We start from the raw sequence: 17,004 nt of genomic DNA, 5'->3' as shown, positions 1-17,004 counted from the left end.
TGCCTGCAACTCACTCACACTGCGAGCGGAAGTAACCGCAACTAAAAATACAGTTTTAAAGATCAACAGTCTCAAAGGACAAGAATGTAAAGGCTCAAACGGAGCTCCCATTAGGAATTTTAGAACCAGGTTCAAATCCCAACCGGGCACCTGGAAAGGTGACGGTGGGAACACATTAGTGAGCCCTTTCAGAAACTGAGAAATCAAAGAAATCTTAAAATAAGAACACTCCTCAGACGAGAGCTTAAATATGGACAGCGCCACCAGGTAACCTTTAATGGTATCCACTTGCAGGCCCTTGTGGGCTAATGAAAGAAAAAAAAGACAGAATCACAGGAATGGCACATGAAAAAGGATCCACATTCCTAACCCTGCACCAGTCGCAGAACTTTCAGCAACAGCAACGGTACAGGGACTTTGTTGCGGGCCTTCTGGCCGAAAGCAACACCTCCATCACTTCTTCAAGGAGGTCCAAATCCTTATACCTCAACCTTTCAGAAGCCAAGCATGAAGGTTGAGAGACTTGACCTCTGGATGGAGAACCTGACCCCCCTCCCGTGAGAGCAGATCGTCTCGGTAGGGAAGACGGCGTGGAGGGCAGATGGACATGTCGAGAAGGTCCGGGTATCACGTTCCCCTGGCCCATGCCGGAGCAATGAGGATCATTCGGGAACCGAACCTCCGTAACCTCTGCAGCACTTGCGGAATGACGGGGACTGGAGGAAACGCGTACAGCAGTGGGAAGGACTACTCCACTACGAATGCGTCCCCTAAAGCCGCTCTTGGAGGAAATTCCCAGGAGCATAATCTTTCGCACTTCCGGTTGACACTGGTGGCGAAGAGATCTACCTGTGGGGTCCCCCAAAGGGCGAAGATCTCCAGGAGAATCTCCTGAGCCAGCTCCCACTCGTGGGAGACCGTGCTCTGCCTGCTCAGAGCGTCCGCCGCCTCATTTACGTCTCCAGCCAGATGAACTGCCAAGAGCGAAATTTCCTGCTGGATGGCCCAGAACCAGAGCTGCATCGCCTCTCTGCACAGAGGGAGAGACCCTGCCCCCCCTTTTTGTTGAGGTAGTGCTTGGCCACTGTATTGTCCATCAGAATCAGGACATTCTTCCCCCACACAGACGGCAGAAAAGCCTTCAGGGCTAGCCTGACGGCCCTCGGCTCCAACAGATTGATATGGAGTCTGGACTCCAACGGAGACCAACGACCGCTGACTGTCAACTCGTCGGCATGAGCTCCCCATCCCGTGAGGGATGCATCCGTCACGATCGTCACCTCCGGCCAGGGTAGCGAAAATGGAGCCCCCTTCATCAGATTGCCTTCGACGGCCCACCACAGAAGATCCTGGGCGACCTAGGGCAGCACCTGAACGGGATCGGACATCCTGCCGGAGGACTGTGACCACTGCATCTTGAGAGCCCACTGCAGAGAGCTCATCCGCAGCCTGGCCTCTGGCACCAGGAGAATGCAGGATGCCATGAGGCCGAGTAAAATCAAGACCTCGAAAGCCGGGAGACTCTGGGCATGTTGAAGCTTGTTCACCATCTGCAGAATGTGAGAAGCCCTCACCTGGGGAGGCAAACACAGCCCCAGGGATGTGTCGAGCACTGCTCCGATGTACTGGAGCCGCATAGTAGGTGTCAAGTGGGTCTACTTTAAGTTGAGGGAGAAGCCCAGCCTGTGAAGGGAGTGGCAGGTGACTGACAGATGATCCAGGACTTGTTCGGGAGAGCGCGCCCTGATCAACCAATCGTCCAGGTACGGGCAGACGTGAATCCCCCCTTTCCTGAGACACGCTGCCACCACCACCATGAGCTAGCTTGGTGAAGACCCTCGGGCGAAGGTCAATCCGAACGGCAGGACCCGAAACTGAAAGTGCGAGTCGCCAACCGTGAACCTCGGGTACTTAATGCGCTTGGGATGAATCGGCAAATGAAGGTAAGCGTCCTTGAGGTCGAGAGACACCAACCAGTCCTGAAGTTGAAGGGCCTGGAGGACTTGAGAAAGAGTAACGATCTTGAACTTATCCTTCCTGAGGAGCTTGTTCAAACCACGCAAGTCCATGATGGGTCTCAATTCCCCGTCTTTTTTCGGGATCAAAAAATATGGGAAATACCAACCCTTGTTCCTCTCCGCTACAAGCACCACTTCTATGGCGCCTTTCTCCAGCAGGGATTTGATTTCCTGCGCAAGGAGCGGATCCGGACTCTTCAAAGAGAGATTCCCTGGTGTATTGTCGTGAGGCCTCTGCCGGAAAGGAAGGCAGTAGCCGTCGGCTAGGATCTCCAGAACCCACACATCTGAAGTAATGGCACGCCATTCTACAAGATGCTGCGCCAGCCTTCCCCCAACCTGGCGAACCATGGGACATGGCCTCATGACTGAGCTGAAGCAGCTGCGGCAGTGCCTGAGGGCAAAGAAGCAACTGCCCGAGTGGCTTTGGCACCTCGAGTACCTTCTTTTCCACCTCTGGTACTCCTACGTTGGCCCCTTTGACTGGCAGCTCCTCTCGATCTACCAAAGGACGAGAAGTATCGAAAGGAGCCTCCCCTCCATTGCAGCTTTGGAGGCTCTCGTCAGCCTTGCTGCCAAAAAGATGGTCACCATCAAAGGGCATGTTGAGAAGCCAGGCTTGTACATCAGGAGCAAACCCCGACTTCCGCAACCATGCAAATCTGCGCATCACGGTGCTCGCCGCCATGGACCGGCTGACACAGTCTGCCACGTCCAGACCCGATTCACACATGGCATCCTTGCCATCTTGAACAAGGGCAAGAAAGCCATCCCGTTCTTCCCCTTCGGGAATATGTTCAGCCGCCAAAGATACACAATTCCACAGAGTGTGAGTGAAACGTGCTAAGGCACACACAGAGTTGGCTGCCTTCAAAGCCATACCCCCTGAAGAAAATACTTTCTTCGCCCAACCGTCAAAACGTTTGTTGTCCCTATCCGGAGGGATGGTAGGGTACGACGCCTGCTTTGCTGGGGCCGTAGCCGCCTGCACCACCAAACTCTCTGGAGTGGGGTGCAAAGTCAAGTAGCCGGGGTAGCCAATGGCTGGAAGTTATTTTTTCGGCAACGACTCATTCAGCACCGGGAGACTCTCCAGAGCAGTCCAAGCCGCCGCAACCCTTCTTTGCAAGGCCATATGAAATGGCAGTACCGGGTCAGTTGGTGGACCTTGGTCCAAGATATCTGTTAGGTCATCCTACAGAAAATCGGCTGGTGGCACAGACCACCCCAAGTACTCCGTCACCCTTGACATGAGACGGTATGAAGACTCGGCATGCGTGCCACGCTGAGGCCTACCGAACTCAACCTCCGGAGAGGTGTCCAGACCACTGGCATCGTGCAAAGACTGACGCAGGTCTTCCATCTGGCTATGACCAGACAATAGTTCGTCAGGAACCTCGTTCGACGCAATCGGCGTCGAGCGTGGCGCTGACTGCTTCGACACAGGCCTCGAGGCCGGAGCCCCGAGCGTGTCCTTCGATGGCCTAGGCACCGATGGCATTGATGACTTCCACAGAAGCGGAGCCTCGAGAGAGTCCCTCGACGGACATGGCGCCGATGGCATCGACGTCTTCTAAGAAGACCTCACAAGCTCCAACGGTCTCGATGGCGTCGAGGACCGGGACCTGGAACGGGCATGTCTAGAGTGATCGACCTTATCCGATCGGGACCTCGACAGCTCCCGATGATCGTGCCGACCGCCCGAGCCCGAAGGTGTGCGAGCAGCGGCCCTAGCGCGTTCCTTGCCGGCTTCTTTCGAAGGTGCGGACGGAACGGAGCCCTGCGATTCAAAAATCGCCATCATCTCCTTGCGTAATGCGTCCCATTCCGCCGGAGATGAATGCTTGTTGGGACAAGCTACCCACTGACCGGCGGAGTCCTCGGACGAGGACGGCGACCTGTGAGGGTGCTTCCACAAGTGCCTAGAAGAGGCAGAGGAACGGTGGGAAGCACTCTGGGACTGAGACCCCCCTGGACTGACGCAGATAGTCGCCCCTCGAATCGTCGGTCGAAAGCCCAGCGGATTTCGACTTTCGGGGTTTGGAAACCCTACCTACAGATAGCTTCTTCCGCTCCCGCATGGCCTTCGACGTCAAAGACTGGCAATCATCACAGTCATCGGTAGCATGGTCCTCGCTGAGGCACCAGAGGCAGACGTTGTGCAGGTCTGTAAGCGACATCTTGGAACCACAGTCCCGACACTTCTTGAAGCCCGACCGCGGGGTAGAAGATGACAAAGACATGATATCTTCACAAGCATCTAGTTCGAAGAACCGATAGAAACAGAAGAACCGAGGCACGCCGAGATCTCCGAATCTAACACGTTCGCAGAAAAAACAGAACTGAGGCTACGGGCGTTGTGCGTCCTACTTATAACATCCGGTGCGTCGGCTCAACGGAGGCCCTCGAGGACAGCGTATCGACGACAGCTGTGGCGATTACCTGCCATAGATGTGGAATACGTCGGAGGAACCAATCCCCTTAAACCACATTTCTCAAGGAAAAATTGGGTTTCCATTGCATCAAGTCCTACCATCCTCAAAGCAACGGGGTGGTGGATTGATTAATAGGATACTTAAAGACACTGTTCTAGCCACAATATAGAACCATGAGGTCATGCAGGGTGCAGTTAGTTGCAAGTTATTTGTGTATAGGACCACCCCCATGTGCTTGCATGTGTGTTTCCCAGTTTGAAACGAGGGGGCGAGAAACTCCCCTAGCCTGTAAACCTTACTAGATAGTTAATGAATTAAATTATATATGATGGCCCGTCATAGTTAAAAGAGTGTGGGCCTAGCTGCTTGTCAATCAAGAGTGGATGAGGGTTTACGGTAAGGCCCAAGCCACACCTTTAAGGTGGGTGGTTGGAACAAGTTGCTTGGCCATGTGCAAAAGGCGGCCTCCAGATTTAGTCCTCCCAACAACCGTTACCCAGGTTGTCTACAGTGGGGTGAGGATGGTTGCATGAGAAGCAGTTGTGCCAAGTCTAAACCCAGGGAAGACGAGAAATGTTCCAAGAACCTGATGCACCCAATTTGATTAAACCCAGAGAAGCAGAGAGTTATACTCCATGATGCACTGCTGCCCATTTCCATGCCTAAACATGGGGGATGGGAAAAATTGTAATTAATCAAGCTGAATTCCTCTGGGCATCCTACAATTCCCTAGTCGGGTAGAATAGCCAAGCAGCAAAGGGCTGGTCTTGGAAGCAAGACGCAGAGCAACACAGGTTTGGATCCTGGGTCCGCGCTTAGAAACCTCTTCGGTATTAAGCGCATTATAAAATAAATTATAATTTAAAAACTCTGCCATTACCAATAAGGGACCAGTCATGTCTTGGCCTTCCACCTCATAGAATAGAATTCCTTTCAATGGAATTCACAGAGGTTATGACAGATTGTGCAAACATGTGAATCAAAGCTTTCAAAGTGTGAGCCACACCTAGTGGCAGTGGTGGAAATCCGGATATTATTTTGGGGGATTTTATGCTGCAAGAACCAGCTGTGCCCAGACTAAGCCAAGCAACGTGATTGTAGCCAGACCAGATCCCAGAGAGAAGAGTTATGATAGCAGAAATGGTTGTACCCAGCCTGACCTGGTCCCAAGCGCGTACCAGCAGCTTTGTCTCAAGAACTAGTCAGCATTTTCTTTTAAGGTGGGTGTGTGACAGAGCTGGCTAAGGGCATGTGTTTCACAAATAATCAGGTTAATTCATCTCCAAGTGTTCTGCAGATGGTCAGCATAAGGGATACCAATTGAGCAAATATTGAGCAATTGAATGTAGATACTGGCAAAGATCTAGAGCAACTGCAGTGTTGCCACAACGTAAGGGCAGCCTTCCGAAAAGAAAGCATGAATAGCACCTCTCCAACTCTGTGTTGAACTGAAACAGAGTGCCTGGGGACCTCGGAACCCAGACCCTACAGAGACATGAAACTATTCCTAATGTTCCAAGTCCCTCCACCACAATAATGCAGTGACAACGTCTGCCTCATTCCTTCACCACACAGTTCCGGGCATTCTGCATCCGTTCCCAAGCCCATGGAGCACAGTACATAAATCTGGGCCGATTCAGCGACTAATAATGGGGGGAAAAAGAAATCCTGGCTGAACCCACACATCTCACATCTGAAACAGGGAGGCAGAAAGGACAGGTAGCGGGGCAAACAATGCTGCAGCTCCATGGCAACTGTGACAAAATGCAGTTATTTGTCGCTGCTCCCCGGGGAGGAGCTCCCCCCTATGACGCTAGGGAGGAAAGCCCACTCTGCAAGACTCTGCATAGGGGTTGAGGCAAGTGGGAACTCACCAGAAGAGAGACCCCCTTTGGGGACAAGGAATCCCGTAGCTGTGAGGAACTCCAATAAGCGAAAAAATATGGCTGATGTATGATAACATATAGCATATTTCAGGCTTATTGTATATTAAACCGCAGCAAACAAATCATTAGATGAAAATCAAATGTATCTATCTTCGCAATGTGTTGTGCTAACAAGGGGATTCAGTAAGCAAGGTTGTGTTGTAGAAGTCGAGGTTAGGCTTTGCAATTTATGTTGCATACATCTGGAAATGATTTAACAAGACTTATTATGAAAATCTCATACAATTCAAAAGGCAATTTGTGAAAAAAATTATCCTGAAACATGATATTACATAGCCTAATTTAGATTTAATTGCAGAAAATAGAAAAAATGTGAATGAAAAATTGAATGAGGCTGGAAAATACCAGCCACTGTTAAAGACTTTAAAGTAAAGAGTAGAGATTTCTTCTTTGGAAGGTAAGTTCTCTTCTTTTTTTTCCCAATATTAACCTAATGTGGAATTGTCGAGGATATGACCATCGAGGAATTTTGAGAACAATAGTCTCACAATCAGACATTTTCGGCTTCTTTCCTTTAGGAAGTATAAAGTTAATAACCGGGAGTCGAACAAAAGAAGTTGTTTCGTATAGTTGCCTAGTATCACAATCATCAAAAATAAGGTCAGTAGTTTGCACTACAAGGAGAAACTGAGTAAACAGTTTACCAACAGAGGAGTAGTAGAGTCCTAAGGTGTCTCTCATGTTACTTGTATTTTAGAGTGTCTAGGTTGCACGAGTGGGGAGATATTCGATTAATTCACACATGAAATAAGAATTCCGACCTGAAGAAGGCCCATGCATCAACTGACCTGGAATGTTTGGGAAAAACGTGTTCCGGTTAAGGGGCTGAAACACGTGTGGACAAGATTACGGCTAGATTGATCAGTGTTTTCTTCCACTTTGTTCTTCAAAAGGATATGTGAATACTATGTCTGGTCTGGACTGTGATGAAATACGTCAGATCGATTATGATGGTTCAGAAGTGTCGCATCCTACTAAGCCCTAGGCAAAATATACAGATTTTTTAGAGTGTGAGAGTCTGTCTGAATAATGGTAATAGATGTATTTGTTTCGTTTAATGGTTGCAAACCACGTATGTTATTCAAAATAATAAAAAAAAGTTTTAATGAAAATAATTAATACATTTATATTTTTGGAATAAGATGCACCTCTGTAGTGGCGCGGCCTGGCTGGAGGCTGATGAAGGTATGAGCCCGTTACCTCCTCAGCCGGGAATAGCAAAATCAGCAAAAACAGGCATTACAGTGCAGCGTTCTACAGCAAGACAGCGAGAGCTGGGAGGCTGAACATATGGGGAATGGAATGGTGAAGTCCTGAAGGAGCTTGCAGTGGAACGGCTCTGTGGGGCGGTTGGACTCACCCCTGAACTGCAGCTCCAAGTCAAGCAGCAAAATGGCACCTGCGCCAAGACGATCGGGAAAGGAGCCGACGCAGTCGTCCTGACCAGCTCCGACTGCGATTCGGATACGGCCCTGAGCCGGATGCCTTCTGCGGCGACCTGTGAGGTATGGTGCCAGTGGCAGAGCCCCCCAGACAAAGGTAGAGGGCCTCTCCTCTGTTGGAAATAACACAGTGGGACCGGACAGCGGGTCGGTGTCCGTCACGAGCCTAGGCTCACTGCAGAAGCCGCAGATTCCCCCTCCCTCAGCAGTCTGCAGTGCCTGTGTGTCCCGGGTGGATCCCTGGCCGGGGGCAGTTGTGGCGGTCATTGGGCTGCATGACTCGCCCGCCAGAGCACCAAAGGTGGCAGTAGGGGGTGTGACCCACCACAGCTCATTGAACTGCATCGTTGTTGTAACGCCGGAGCTGTCCCTGCGGTAGCAGGGGAAGAGAGTGAAGCTGGGATAATCAAATAAATGAGGGGGAACCAGGAGGCCCCAGACCAACAGTGGTGGAGAAGAGCTAAAAGCAAACAAATCTGAGGGCTGTCCACGCGGCGTGTACAGCAACCTGAGGAGAACTGGCAGGTTGTTGCAGGAGAGGTTTAAAGTGAGTTAACCTACCGTTTACAGTGGTCTCACTGGTGAAGGTGCAGCTGGATGTGGTATAGCCTTGCCGCAGGGGAGGGGGCCCAGGATCAAAGCATACTCCAACATTGAGCAGTGTTCCTCGCATGGTGGTCCATCGGGGGCCTTACCGATGGGAGACTACCTCATCTCGTAAACAGGTGCGAGGTTTGGACCCTCATAGGGCAGGACTGCAGTGGAAGCCACAGAGAGAGAAAACACTGGGGCGCTTGGCATTTAGGAGCGAACTAGGGTCTGATCAACTCTGAAGTAGCCAAGAAAGGTTTTCTGCACCTGTGAGTCTACCAAGGCCCCCTTTGCAACCCCTCTACCCTCGCTCATGAATAGGATGAAATCGGGAAAGGCTAAGGATAAACCGGTCACGTCCATTAAGGAGATGCTCCAGCAGACTAAATTGACACTCGAGCCACCCCCTGTAGGGGAAGATGCAGCACAGCCCGCCATGAGAGCAGATATTTTCCATCTGTTCCAGTCTATACAGAAGGAAATGGCGTCAACAATGCAGGAATTGAAAAGCTCTATCCAAGTCTTGTCTAGCAACGTGCTACAGAACGAAACTAAATTGGGTGAGCTGGAGGCGGCCTTTTGCGATCGAGCGAACGCACAGGATCAGGTGGAACAGAGTGGCGGCATTGGAGGTGTAGAGGCAAACCGCAGAGGAAAAACAAGAGGATGCAGAAAATTGTTCCCGAAGAAACATACGGGTCAGAGGAGTGCCGAGAGAGGTTCGGGATCAGGAATTGGGGACTACATCAGGGGGGTGTTCCAAGAGATATTGGAAGACACGGAAGCTGACCTTATGCTGGATCGCGCACACAGTGTGAATTCCAACTTCCAAACACTGCAAAATCTTCTCCCGGAAGTCTTGACGAGAGTCCATTTTTCCTAAGAGCTGATCTTTCAGAAAACCAGTGAACAACATTGTCTGGAGTACAAAGGGGCATCCCTCCAGCTGTTTCAGGATCTTTCTAAGGGAACAATCCAAAGTTGCAGGCTCATGAGGCTTCTGACTAACTGGCTAGGAGATAAAGGGGTTCGCTATAGACAGGGGTACCCCTTAGGTTTCAGCTGGATGGTATTAAACATCAATTTACTTCCCCTCCCCAACCTGAGCGACGGTGGAGACCCTTAAAATAGCCGAAGTGGAGTTGCACTTGCCAGATGACAGTCCACATGGTGCCAACCCCAATCGAGAACAAATGGGAGCAAAGAACGCCAGAGGCCTTTGATGGACAGATGGGAGAGGAGCTCAAACCTGGAGGCCCTGACTTGAGGCTGCATCCCGGCCACGCAAGCGTTTCTAGCTCACTGGGAATACAAAGTGGCGCTCAGGAGCAGGGAGGAAAGAGGTGGATGAAGTATACAGGCTGTTTATAGCCAATTGTAAAGTGTACTTATGCGATTATAAGAGCATTAGGAGAACATGCCCTCTATCTGAGGCAATAGGCCTGATGTTTACCCACACGGGGTTGTTAAGGGTTTGAGGATTTTTTTTTTTGGTTTCTTTTACGGTTTTGTTATGGTGCAGCTCAACATAAGACTACACAGTGAACAGGCTGGGTAACATAATGGGGTCCACTGCAAATAGGGACAAAGGAGATAATCGGGGAAATGCTTCACAACATGGGAGACGGGGGCAATGAAGGTAGTGCATCTGCCATGGGAGCTAGTTATTGGGGTAGTGGGAATGGCCGATGTGAAGATTGTGTCCCTTAATGTTCTGGGGCTGAATTCGCTGAGGAAAAGAAAGAGCGGGTTGACTAAGCTAGCAGATCGGAAAGCAGATATAGTCCAAATTCAGGAGACCCATCTCCTACAGCTAGACTGGCCGCGGCTCAGATCCCAGGGGTTCCCCCACCAACATTGTGCGTCCTCCACCCAGAAAACAGGGGGGGGGCGGGGGTTCCCATCCTTAGAGCTGACTCCCTCCACTTTGAACGGGGTAAGGTACCAAGGGACCCTCTGGGTAGATACATTAGGCTGACAATAAGATTGGCTGGTAGGGATCTCACCTTGGTTTTGTTTAACGGTCCTTACCAACACCAAGAGCAGTTCTACACTCACCTATTGTCAAGGAGTTCCCCCCTTCTCACCTGAGTCCGATCTTTACTGGATTTCTTGGTCGATGCCTTCTTGAGGACGGATCAGGTCTTGAATAAGGCTGCACGAGTCTCTTCCGACTCCAGCGTGCGTTCAAAGTTCCGGGATGCAACGATCTAGGAATCCGGGAAATTAAGAGAGTGCGCTACTCAGCACACGAGTCCAGGAAGCAAGAAAGAAGGGAAAGGGTCTAGGAATGGGTTGGTTGGGATAGAACCAAGGATAACAATACCGCAAGCTATGGAGCACACGTCTGGTCGCTACTTCGCAATAGCATTGAGACGCGCGGAGCCGCGATGGGGGTGTGGCCTATTACTAGAACACACTACGTCCAAGGTGTAGAGCGAGGAAGGTGTTTCACGCAGGACGGCCATGTTGGGAGTACCAGGGAGTGCAAGCCCCGTTGAGACAAGGACCAGGAAGTCCAAAAGGGGCACGTTCTGTAGGTCATGACACCCATTCCCTCGCATTGCGCAATTTCAAAGGGGTGAACTGGTGATGAGGGCGGGGGGCGGGGGGAGACTTGAATGTGGACCTCGAAGGTATGGTTGATAGGACAGGCCCAACACCCCCCACTGAGGTAGCTAAAGCGGTTCTTCTCAAAACAGCTATGGGGGACAAGGGGCTGGTGGATATATGGAGACTTTTACACCGCCAGCAGCGGGATTATACACATTTCTCGTATGTACATTGAAGCTACTCTAGGATTGATTTTTTCTTGGTATCCAGACTCCTTTTTCCAGGAAAATCTTCTGCCCTCCATAGAAGTAGCGTTGGTATCGTACAATTCCCCCATAACCTTGCAACAAGACCGGTACGGGTTGGAAGGTAGGTGTTAGGAAAGATTTCATTTTATATGTAATTTTCCCTCCAGTTGTACACCCCCAAACTTTTTTGCTGCTGTTTAAACACCTAAGTCTGACTTTGTCAGGGGAGCACAGCCTTCTGCTGCACTCCTCTGGGCTTTCACTCACTTTTTAATGGGGAAAGTGACATGCCCTTAAGACAGTCACTACTGGGAGACTTTGTTTCCCTTAGTCCTTTTCCAATGTTGCAACTTTTCTGCAGCATGTAACAAGTACCAAGGGGTCCTCTGTCGCTCCACCAAAATTTCTGCCCAAGAATTCTCAAAGTTTTGGATAGATATTTAATCCACTTTAATTCTGGAACCAGGTTGCAGAGAGTGACAGCATAATTGGGTTCCAGTTGGCCAACAACGGACCAAAAGCTTCTTGAATTATTTTCACTGACCAGCCTCAACATCTGCTCTCCGTCAAGTTGTATGCGGGCCATCCTTCGGTTTACAGACCACCGCTTACATTCTTGACGTACTTTTTTGGCTTCCAATATAAATGTATCTATTGTGGAGTTCCCTTTCTTCAGCCTTCCAAGTTTAAATCTAAGTTCCCTTTTCTTCTCTCTAGTTTCCTCGTCAAAGCAATGCATATAGGTTTGCTTCTTTCCACTGATCAAATCGCTAGGAAGGAGGATGGACCAGATGAATTTAATACAACTTCCCAGCTGGTAATTTTCCTTCCAAACTGCGTCTGGGACTTTTCCTAGTTTTCTGTTTCGTTTTTTCCCATCCTGATCACTTTCGCCACCCCGCTTATCACCAAGGAGGAGTGACGGGAGAGAGGACTCACAGACACAAAAATGTAATCCAACGTAGAGGAAGAGTTTCCCCGATGTCAGGTTGTATTGGCGTCTGACTCCTCCCCCAGTTGTCCCAAGCCCCCAATAAATTAATCCAAATACGTCCATTGTTGGAGCTCTTCATAGGAGTCCCAGATTCATTCCCCACTAGTTCCCGTATGCATTCTGTGTTAAAGTCTCCTGCTAGGATCACATCAATGTCACCATAATTTATCTAGCAATGAGCTCAGTGATGCCAGAAAGGCCAAAAGTTCCAAACAGGTGGGGTTCCAGTAAATATGTATGATAACCAAATCGGGTACAGGCACACTTCATTTCAAACTGATTTTATAAGCTTGAATACCGATTCCATTATTTAAAATGGGAAGTACGGATTGTATAGTACTTCCCCTGACGGCCTACCCATCGCTTTCTGAGAAGCAGATAAGCAATATACTGAATAACCCTCGACTTCAATGGGGTTAACAAGCCACGTTTCTTGCAGCATAACAATGTCATTAATCCCGAATATTTGTTCTCTTGTATCCCTTGATCTTAACACACCGGAACCCCTTGTGTTCCAACTTATTAACCTAACACCCTTTCCCTCAAAGAGGCTGAGTTGCCACACCCAGTTTCTGCAGAACTTGGGAGAGCAACTCCGGCAACAGGTTCAGAGCATTTCCTTGTAAAAAGTCACCAGTGATGATTCCTTTCTTGTCCAAGAAGGCTTCATCTGTGCCCGTTAGGTGCCCCTGCTTTTGTATTGTTTCTTGTATTGCCTCCACTGCCTTCTCTGAGAAGACTTGTAAGCCTTACAATTTAAAATCTTTTGTGGAGTGCAGGATTGCCATCTTGGCTTTCTTTGATGTAAGACAGACTTCCGCCAGATGGTAGTCTCCAGAAAATGGAAATAGTACCACCTCAATTTCGTTTGATGAAAAAAGATAGAGGTTTGACACTTTCTTACAACAGGTCAAGATTACATTTCGACTAAGTGATTTATGTTGAGTGTTAGTTTCCTTAAGTTTCAACCAAACCCTGGGAATCGCAAATTCCTCTATGACTTCCTCTCCAACTTCATTTATCTCAAAAGGGTTAAATGCTTATGTGGTTGCCTGCATCCTTGCAAACTGACTGCTTTGGGATAAAATAGCACTGCCCCATATAACAAAGAATTTTCTGGAGAAAACATGCATGTTTATTTGCTAATTGTAGTAACCAAAATGCACTGCTCAGTGGCTCTGAACTGGAGTTGTACTTCCAGGGATGGCTACTGGGTAGCACTGTGCATGTGCGGTTTGTTAGCCGACATTGTCCGTTATACAAAAATAATATTAAAACACAGTACACACATGTACATAGCTTCTGAAAAAGTATGATTACTATGGAGAGTGGCTATTGTCAACTCCCAATATAAAGAACAATTATCCAGGCTCCATGCTATGTGCTGTAAAATCTGCCGGCTACAAAACGATTAATCCTTTGTCAGAATGTTGCATTGTGGTGTGGGGGATACAAACCTTAGCAGTAGGCTCTTGGTGTCAGTTTTCTCACTGCTGTTCTCCACTATGTCAAACTTGTTGGTGAGGACAAGCGAGATCTCCAACTCTTCCTGTCCCGGATTAAGGGCCCCCTCTCCTGTAGGACAAGACACACAATTAACAATTTGAATATTTTATTTGCTTCTCTCAAACTAAAAGAAACTAAGTCCCTATTGGTAAAGGAGAACACATTACTTATCCCTGGTAATGCTCTTTCTGATGGATGTTCCTCCCACAGATTACTCAACTTGGACATATTTTCTTGCTTAGCAGCACTGTCAAACTTTTCCCCAAGCAGGAGGTGTTGTGTGACCAGGTGTCTAGGATCTTGACCTCGGTTTTTTTTCCTTATGCACAGCCGCGTTGGGGATTAAAAGACAAAAGAATGAATGCTTATGTCATCTTAGAATTATGGGCGGAAGCTCCTGAACTGTGGGGTGCGCTTGGGGTGCAGGTGATGACAAATCTGTGGAAGGAACATCCATCAGAAAGAAAGTTAACAGGGTTAAGTAATTTGTTCTTCTATTGGATTGCGTCCTCATCTTAGATAGACTCCCACAGTAGTAAGATGTCATGTACTCATGTAGGAGGCAAGGAGCGAACGCCTTTTTTTCCTTTTTTTTTAAGCATTGGTTTAGTTGACAATCAACTTTTTCAATTATAACATTAGTTCTTAACCACATTATTATTGTTATCAGCTTATATGAATCCAATCATTGATAAGGAAATAATAGATAAAATGTTATTTAAAACATATACCTATATTTGTAAAACTTTCCAACTCGAGCACTAAATATAAAATGTATAAAATTGACTAAAAAATACAAGGTGTAAAACAGCTTTAAACAGGCACTTTGTTATCCGCAGATCAGAGATTAAGTTTGACCTACCTATGTCAATTATTACGCTGGTCTTAGAAGCGTTACAAATTTCATTCCACATCTCTTCTTTTGTTAAAGTGATTCTGTGCTTAAAATATTTAAGCAAATGATTTTCTCTTAATTCAGATAAAGACCGACATTCAATTAATAGATGCATCATGGTCTCGTGTTGAGTTTCCAATTTACAGAATCTGCTATGGGAGAAACAGACAGCCCCCTATCGTATGATGCCATTTTTACATTGGTTGTTAAAAGGTTTAATCTAAATCTTAGAAATATATCAGCATTGGCTCCATCTGGGAACACTTGGATGTAAGTAGGGACCACATTCAAGAGCTTCTCTGGAAAGGCTCCTAATTTAAACGCTTGATAATTCGCACACATATCTCTCGTATCGATCCAATCTTTCCTATAAAATTTAATTTTCGCTTTGTCCGGGGCTTCTAGTAATAAATCTACAGATATGGAATCATCTAATAGAATGTTTAAGCATTGATTCTTCCACTTGGTTAAAGAGTTAGTGGATGAATTCGTTAGAAGTTGCTTTAGTACAGGAAATACATTTTTTGTGGCGTCTGATGAAAGGAGCACTTTTCTATACAGGGCCAGCATTGACCAATTTACAGCACTTCGCAGGGAGATGAGGCCCATTTCATGACGTATTAGAGCAATTGGAATGCTCTGCGGTACCGGTAATATTGTTTTCCAGAATGTACCTTCAAGGGAGTCCCATCTTACCTCCTTGATCAGTAACTTTGTCTGTGAACCATAAGTTATAATGGGCATGGCCTTTTGTAAATAAAACATACGGACCGGCATTAAAGAAAATCTTCCGTATTTGCAATGAATGGCTTTAGCCTGATTGGCAATCATTCTCATTCTTATCGTCAATTCTTCTTTGTATGGATTGTCTTGGGGATGTACATTCAGATTTACTCCTAGATATTTGTACGACGTAATTTGTGCCAGATTTTTGTTGGCTAACTTCCAATTAAAACTGAATTTGTGCTTTTTGTTGGCTGGGTTAAACACCAGAATATTGGATTTTTTGGTGTTTATGCTTAGGTTGTTATCTTGAGCAAAAATGGTAAGGGCTGGTAGTTTTCTATTTAAGCCAATCGGTGTTCTGTCGAACAGGACTAAATCGTCTGCATATAGTAGGTATGGAATGTGATGGTTACCGAGTCGCGAAGAGAAGGATCGCGTATTAGACAGGGCTTTATAAAAGTTAGAAATGTAAAAATTAAATAAGATAGAGGCAAACGGGCAGTCCTGTTTCATGCCCATGTTTGTTTCGATGGGATCTGAAAGAGCACCATCAGTCGTTAATTTTACTTTGATTGATGTATTAACATAAAATTGTTGAACTAAATAAAAAATGTATCGAGGACAGTTGGCTTCATCTAGTTTTTCCCATAATGTATTTCTGGAAACCGAATCAAATGCTTGTTTAAAGTCAACCAGGGCAATGAAAATCGGGTATTTTTTCCTGATAGCATCGTTCTTGATAGCCGCAATAATGAATACATTTAGAGTCGTTCCAATGCCTGGGACAAATCCAGATTGAAATGGATCCATTAGGTCATACTGGATCAGCCATTTGGTAAAATCACGGATGATGAGCCTTGCTATGATCTTCCCAGGCACATCCAATAGCGCAATGGGTCTATAGTTGCATGGATCTAGCCTGTCACCTTGCTTAAAAATTGGAATGACAATTGCCGATTGCCACGATGGAGGTATTATGGTGGATTGTAAAATTTTCTGGAATATTGTATTCAACAATCCCACCCATGCTTCAGGATTTGCTTTAAGGATGTAATTTGATAACATATCAGGGCCCGGAGCTCTAGATGAGCTTAGTTTTTTATTATAGTGATAATGTCCAAGATATCAAATGTAAGTTCTAATAAATCAGGTGGTTCTTGGATAGGTTGCGGGCCAATAGTGTCGTTAAATAGAAGATTTTGATAAAATATACTCCACGATTCTTCATTGATACCATTCAACTGAGTAGAATTATGTGCATTTCTAGAAGTTGAGTTTATGGTCTGCCATATCTGCGTTGCAGATTTCTTCAGTAAGGCTTTAAACATAGTTTCTGCATCAGTTTGTTTTTGAGTATGCAGGATCCGTTTTGATTTTATTTTTATATTTTGTTTTTAGGGAGATTTTCAAGGCAGAGTTGGCATCCCGAGGCAAGGCTCTTATAGCTTTTCGGAGCGCTCTTTTTAAATTAGTAATTTCAGTGTTTGGTCTGTGTTTGCGTACAAGCCTAGGTTTCCAGTTTTTTGCATTATTTTGACCTATGATATGAATGTGTTCATTATGAAATAACTATGTGTTGAGGATCAGCATTATCTTTAAGTTCAACTTTGGTTTGTAAAGATTGAATGGATTTTGCGTTCCATTTGATTC

General features: G+C 46.9%; 1 protein-coding gene across 2 annotated transcripts in view; it reads right to left on the bottom strand.

Annotated features, from left to right (window-relative positions):
• IQGAP3 (IQ motif containing GTPase activating protein 3) overlaps positions 1-17,004 on the bottom strand; it is a 1,503,259-nt gene that overhangs the window by 222,518 nt on the left and 1,263,737 nt on the right. For both annotated transcript variants that reach the window (XM_069607146.1, XM_069607147.1), the window contains exon 32: positions 13,685-13,802. In XM_069607146.1, coding sequence (XP_069463247.1) covers positions 13,685-13,802 — 118 coding nt within the window. The remainder of the gene's footprint in view (positions 1-13,684; positions 13,803-17,004) is intronic.

Source organism: Ambystoma mexicanum, chromosome 1p, assembly GCF_040938575.1.
Source record: "Ambystoma mexicanum isolate Mex_15411 chromosome 1p, UKY_AmexF1_1, whole genome shotgun sequence".
Lineage (NCBI taxonomy): Eukaryota > Metazoa > Chordata > Amphibia > Caudata > Ambystomatidae > Ambystoma > Ambystoma mexicanum.
Note: the sequence above shows the minus strand (reverse complement) of the source record. Positions and strands in the feature narration are given on the sequence as shown.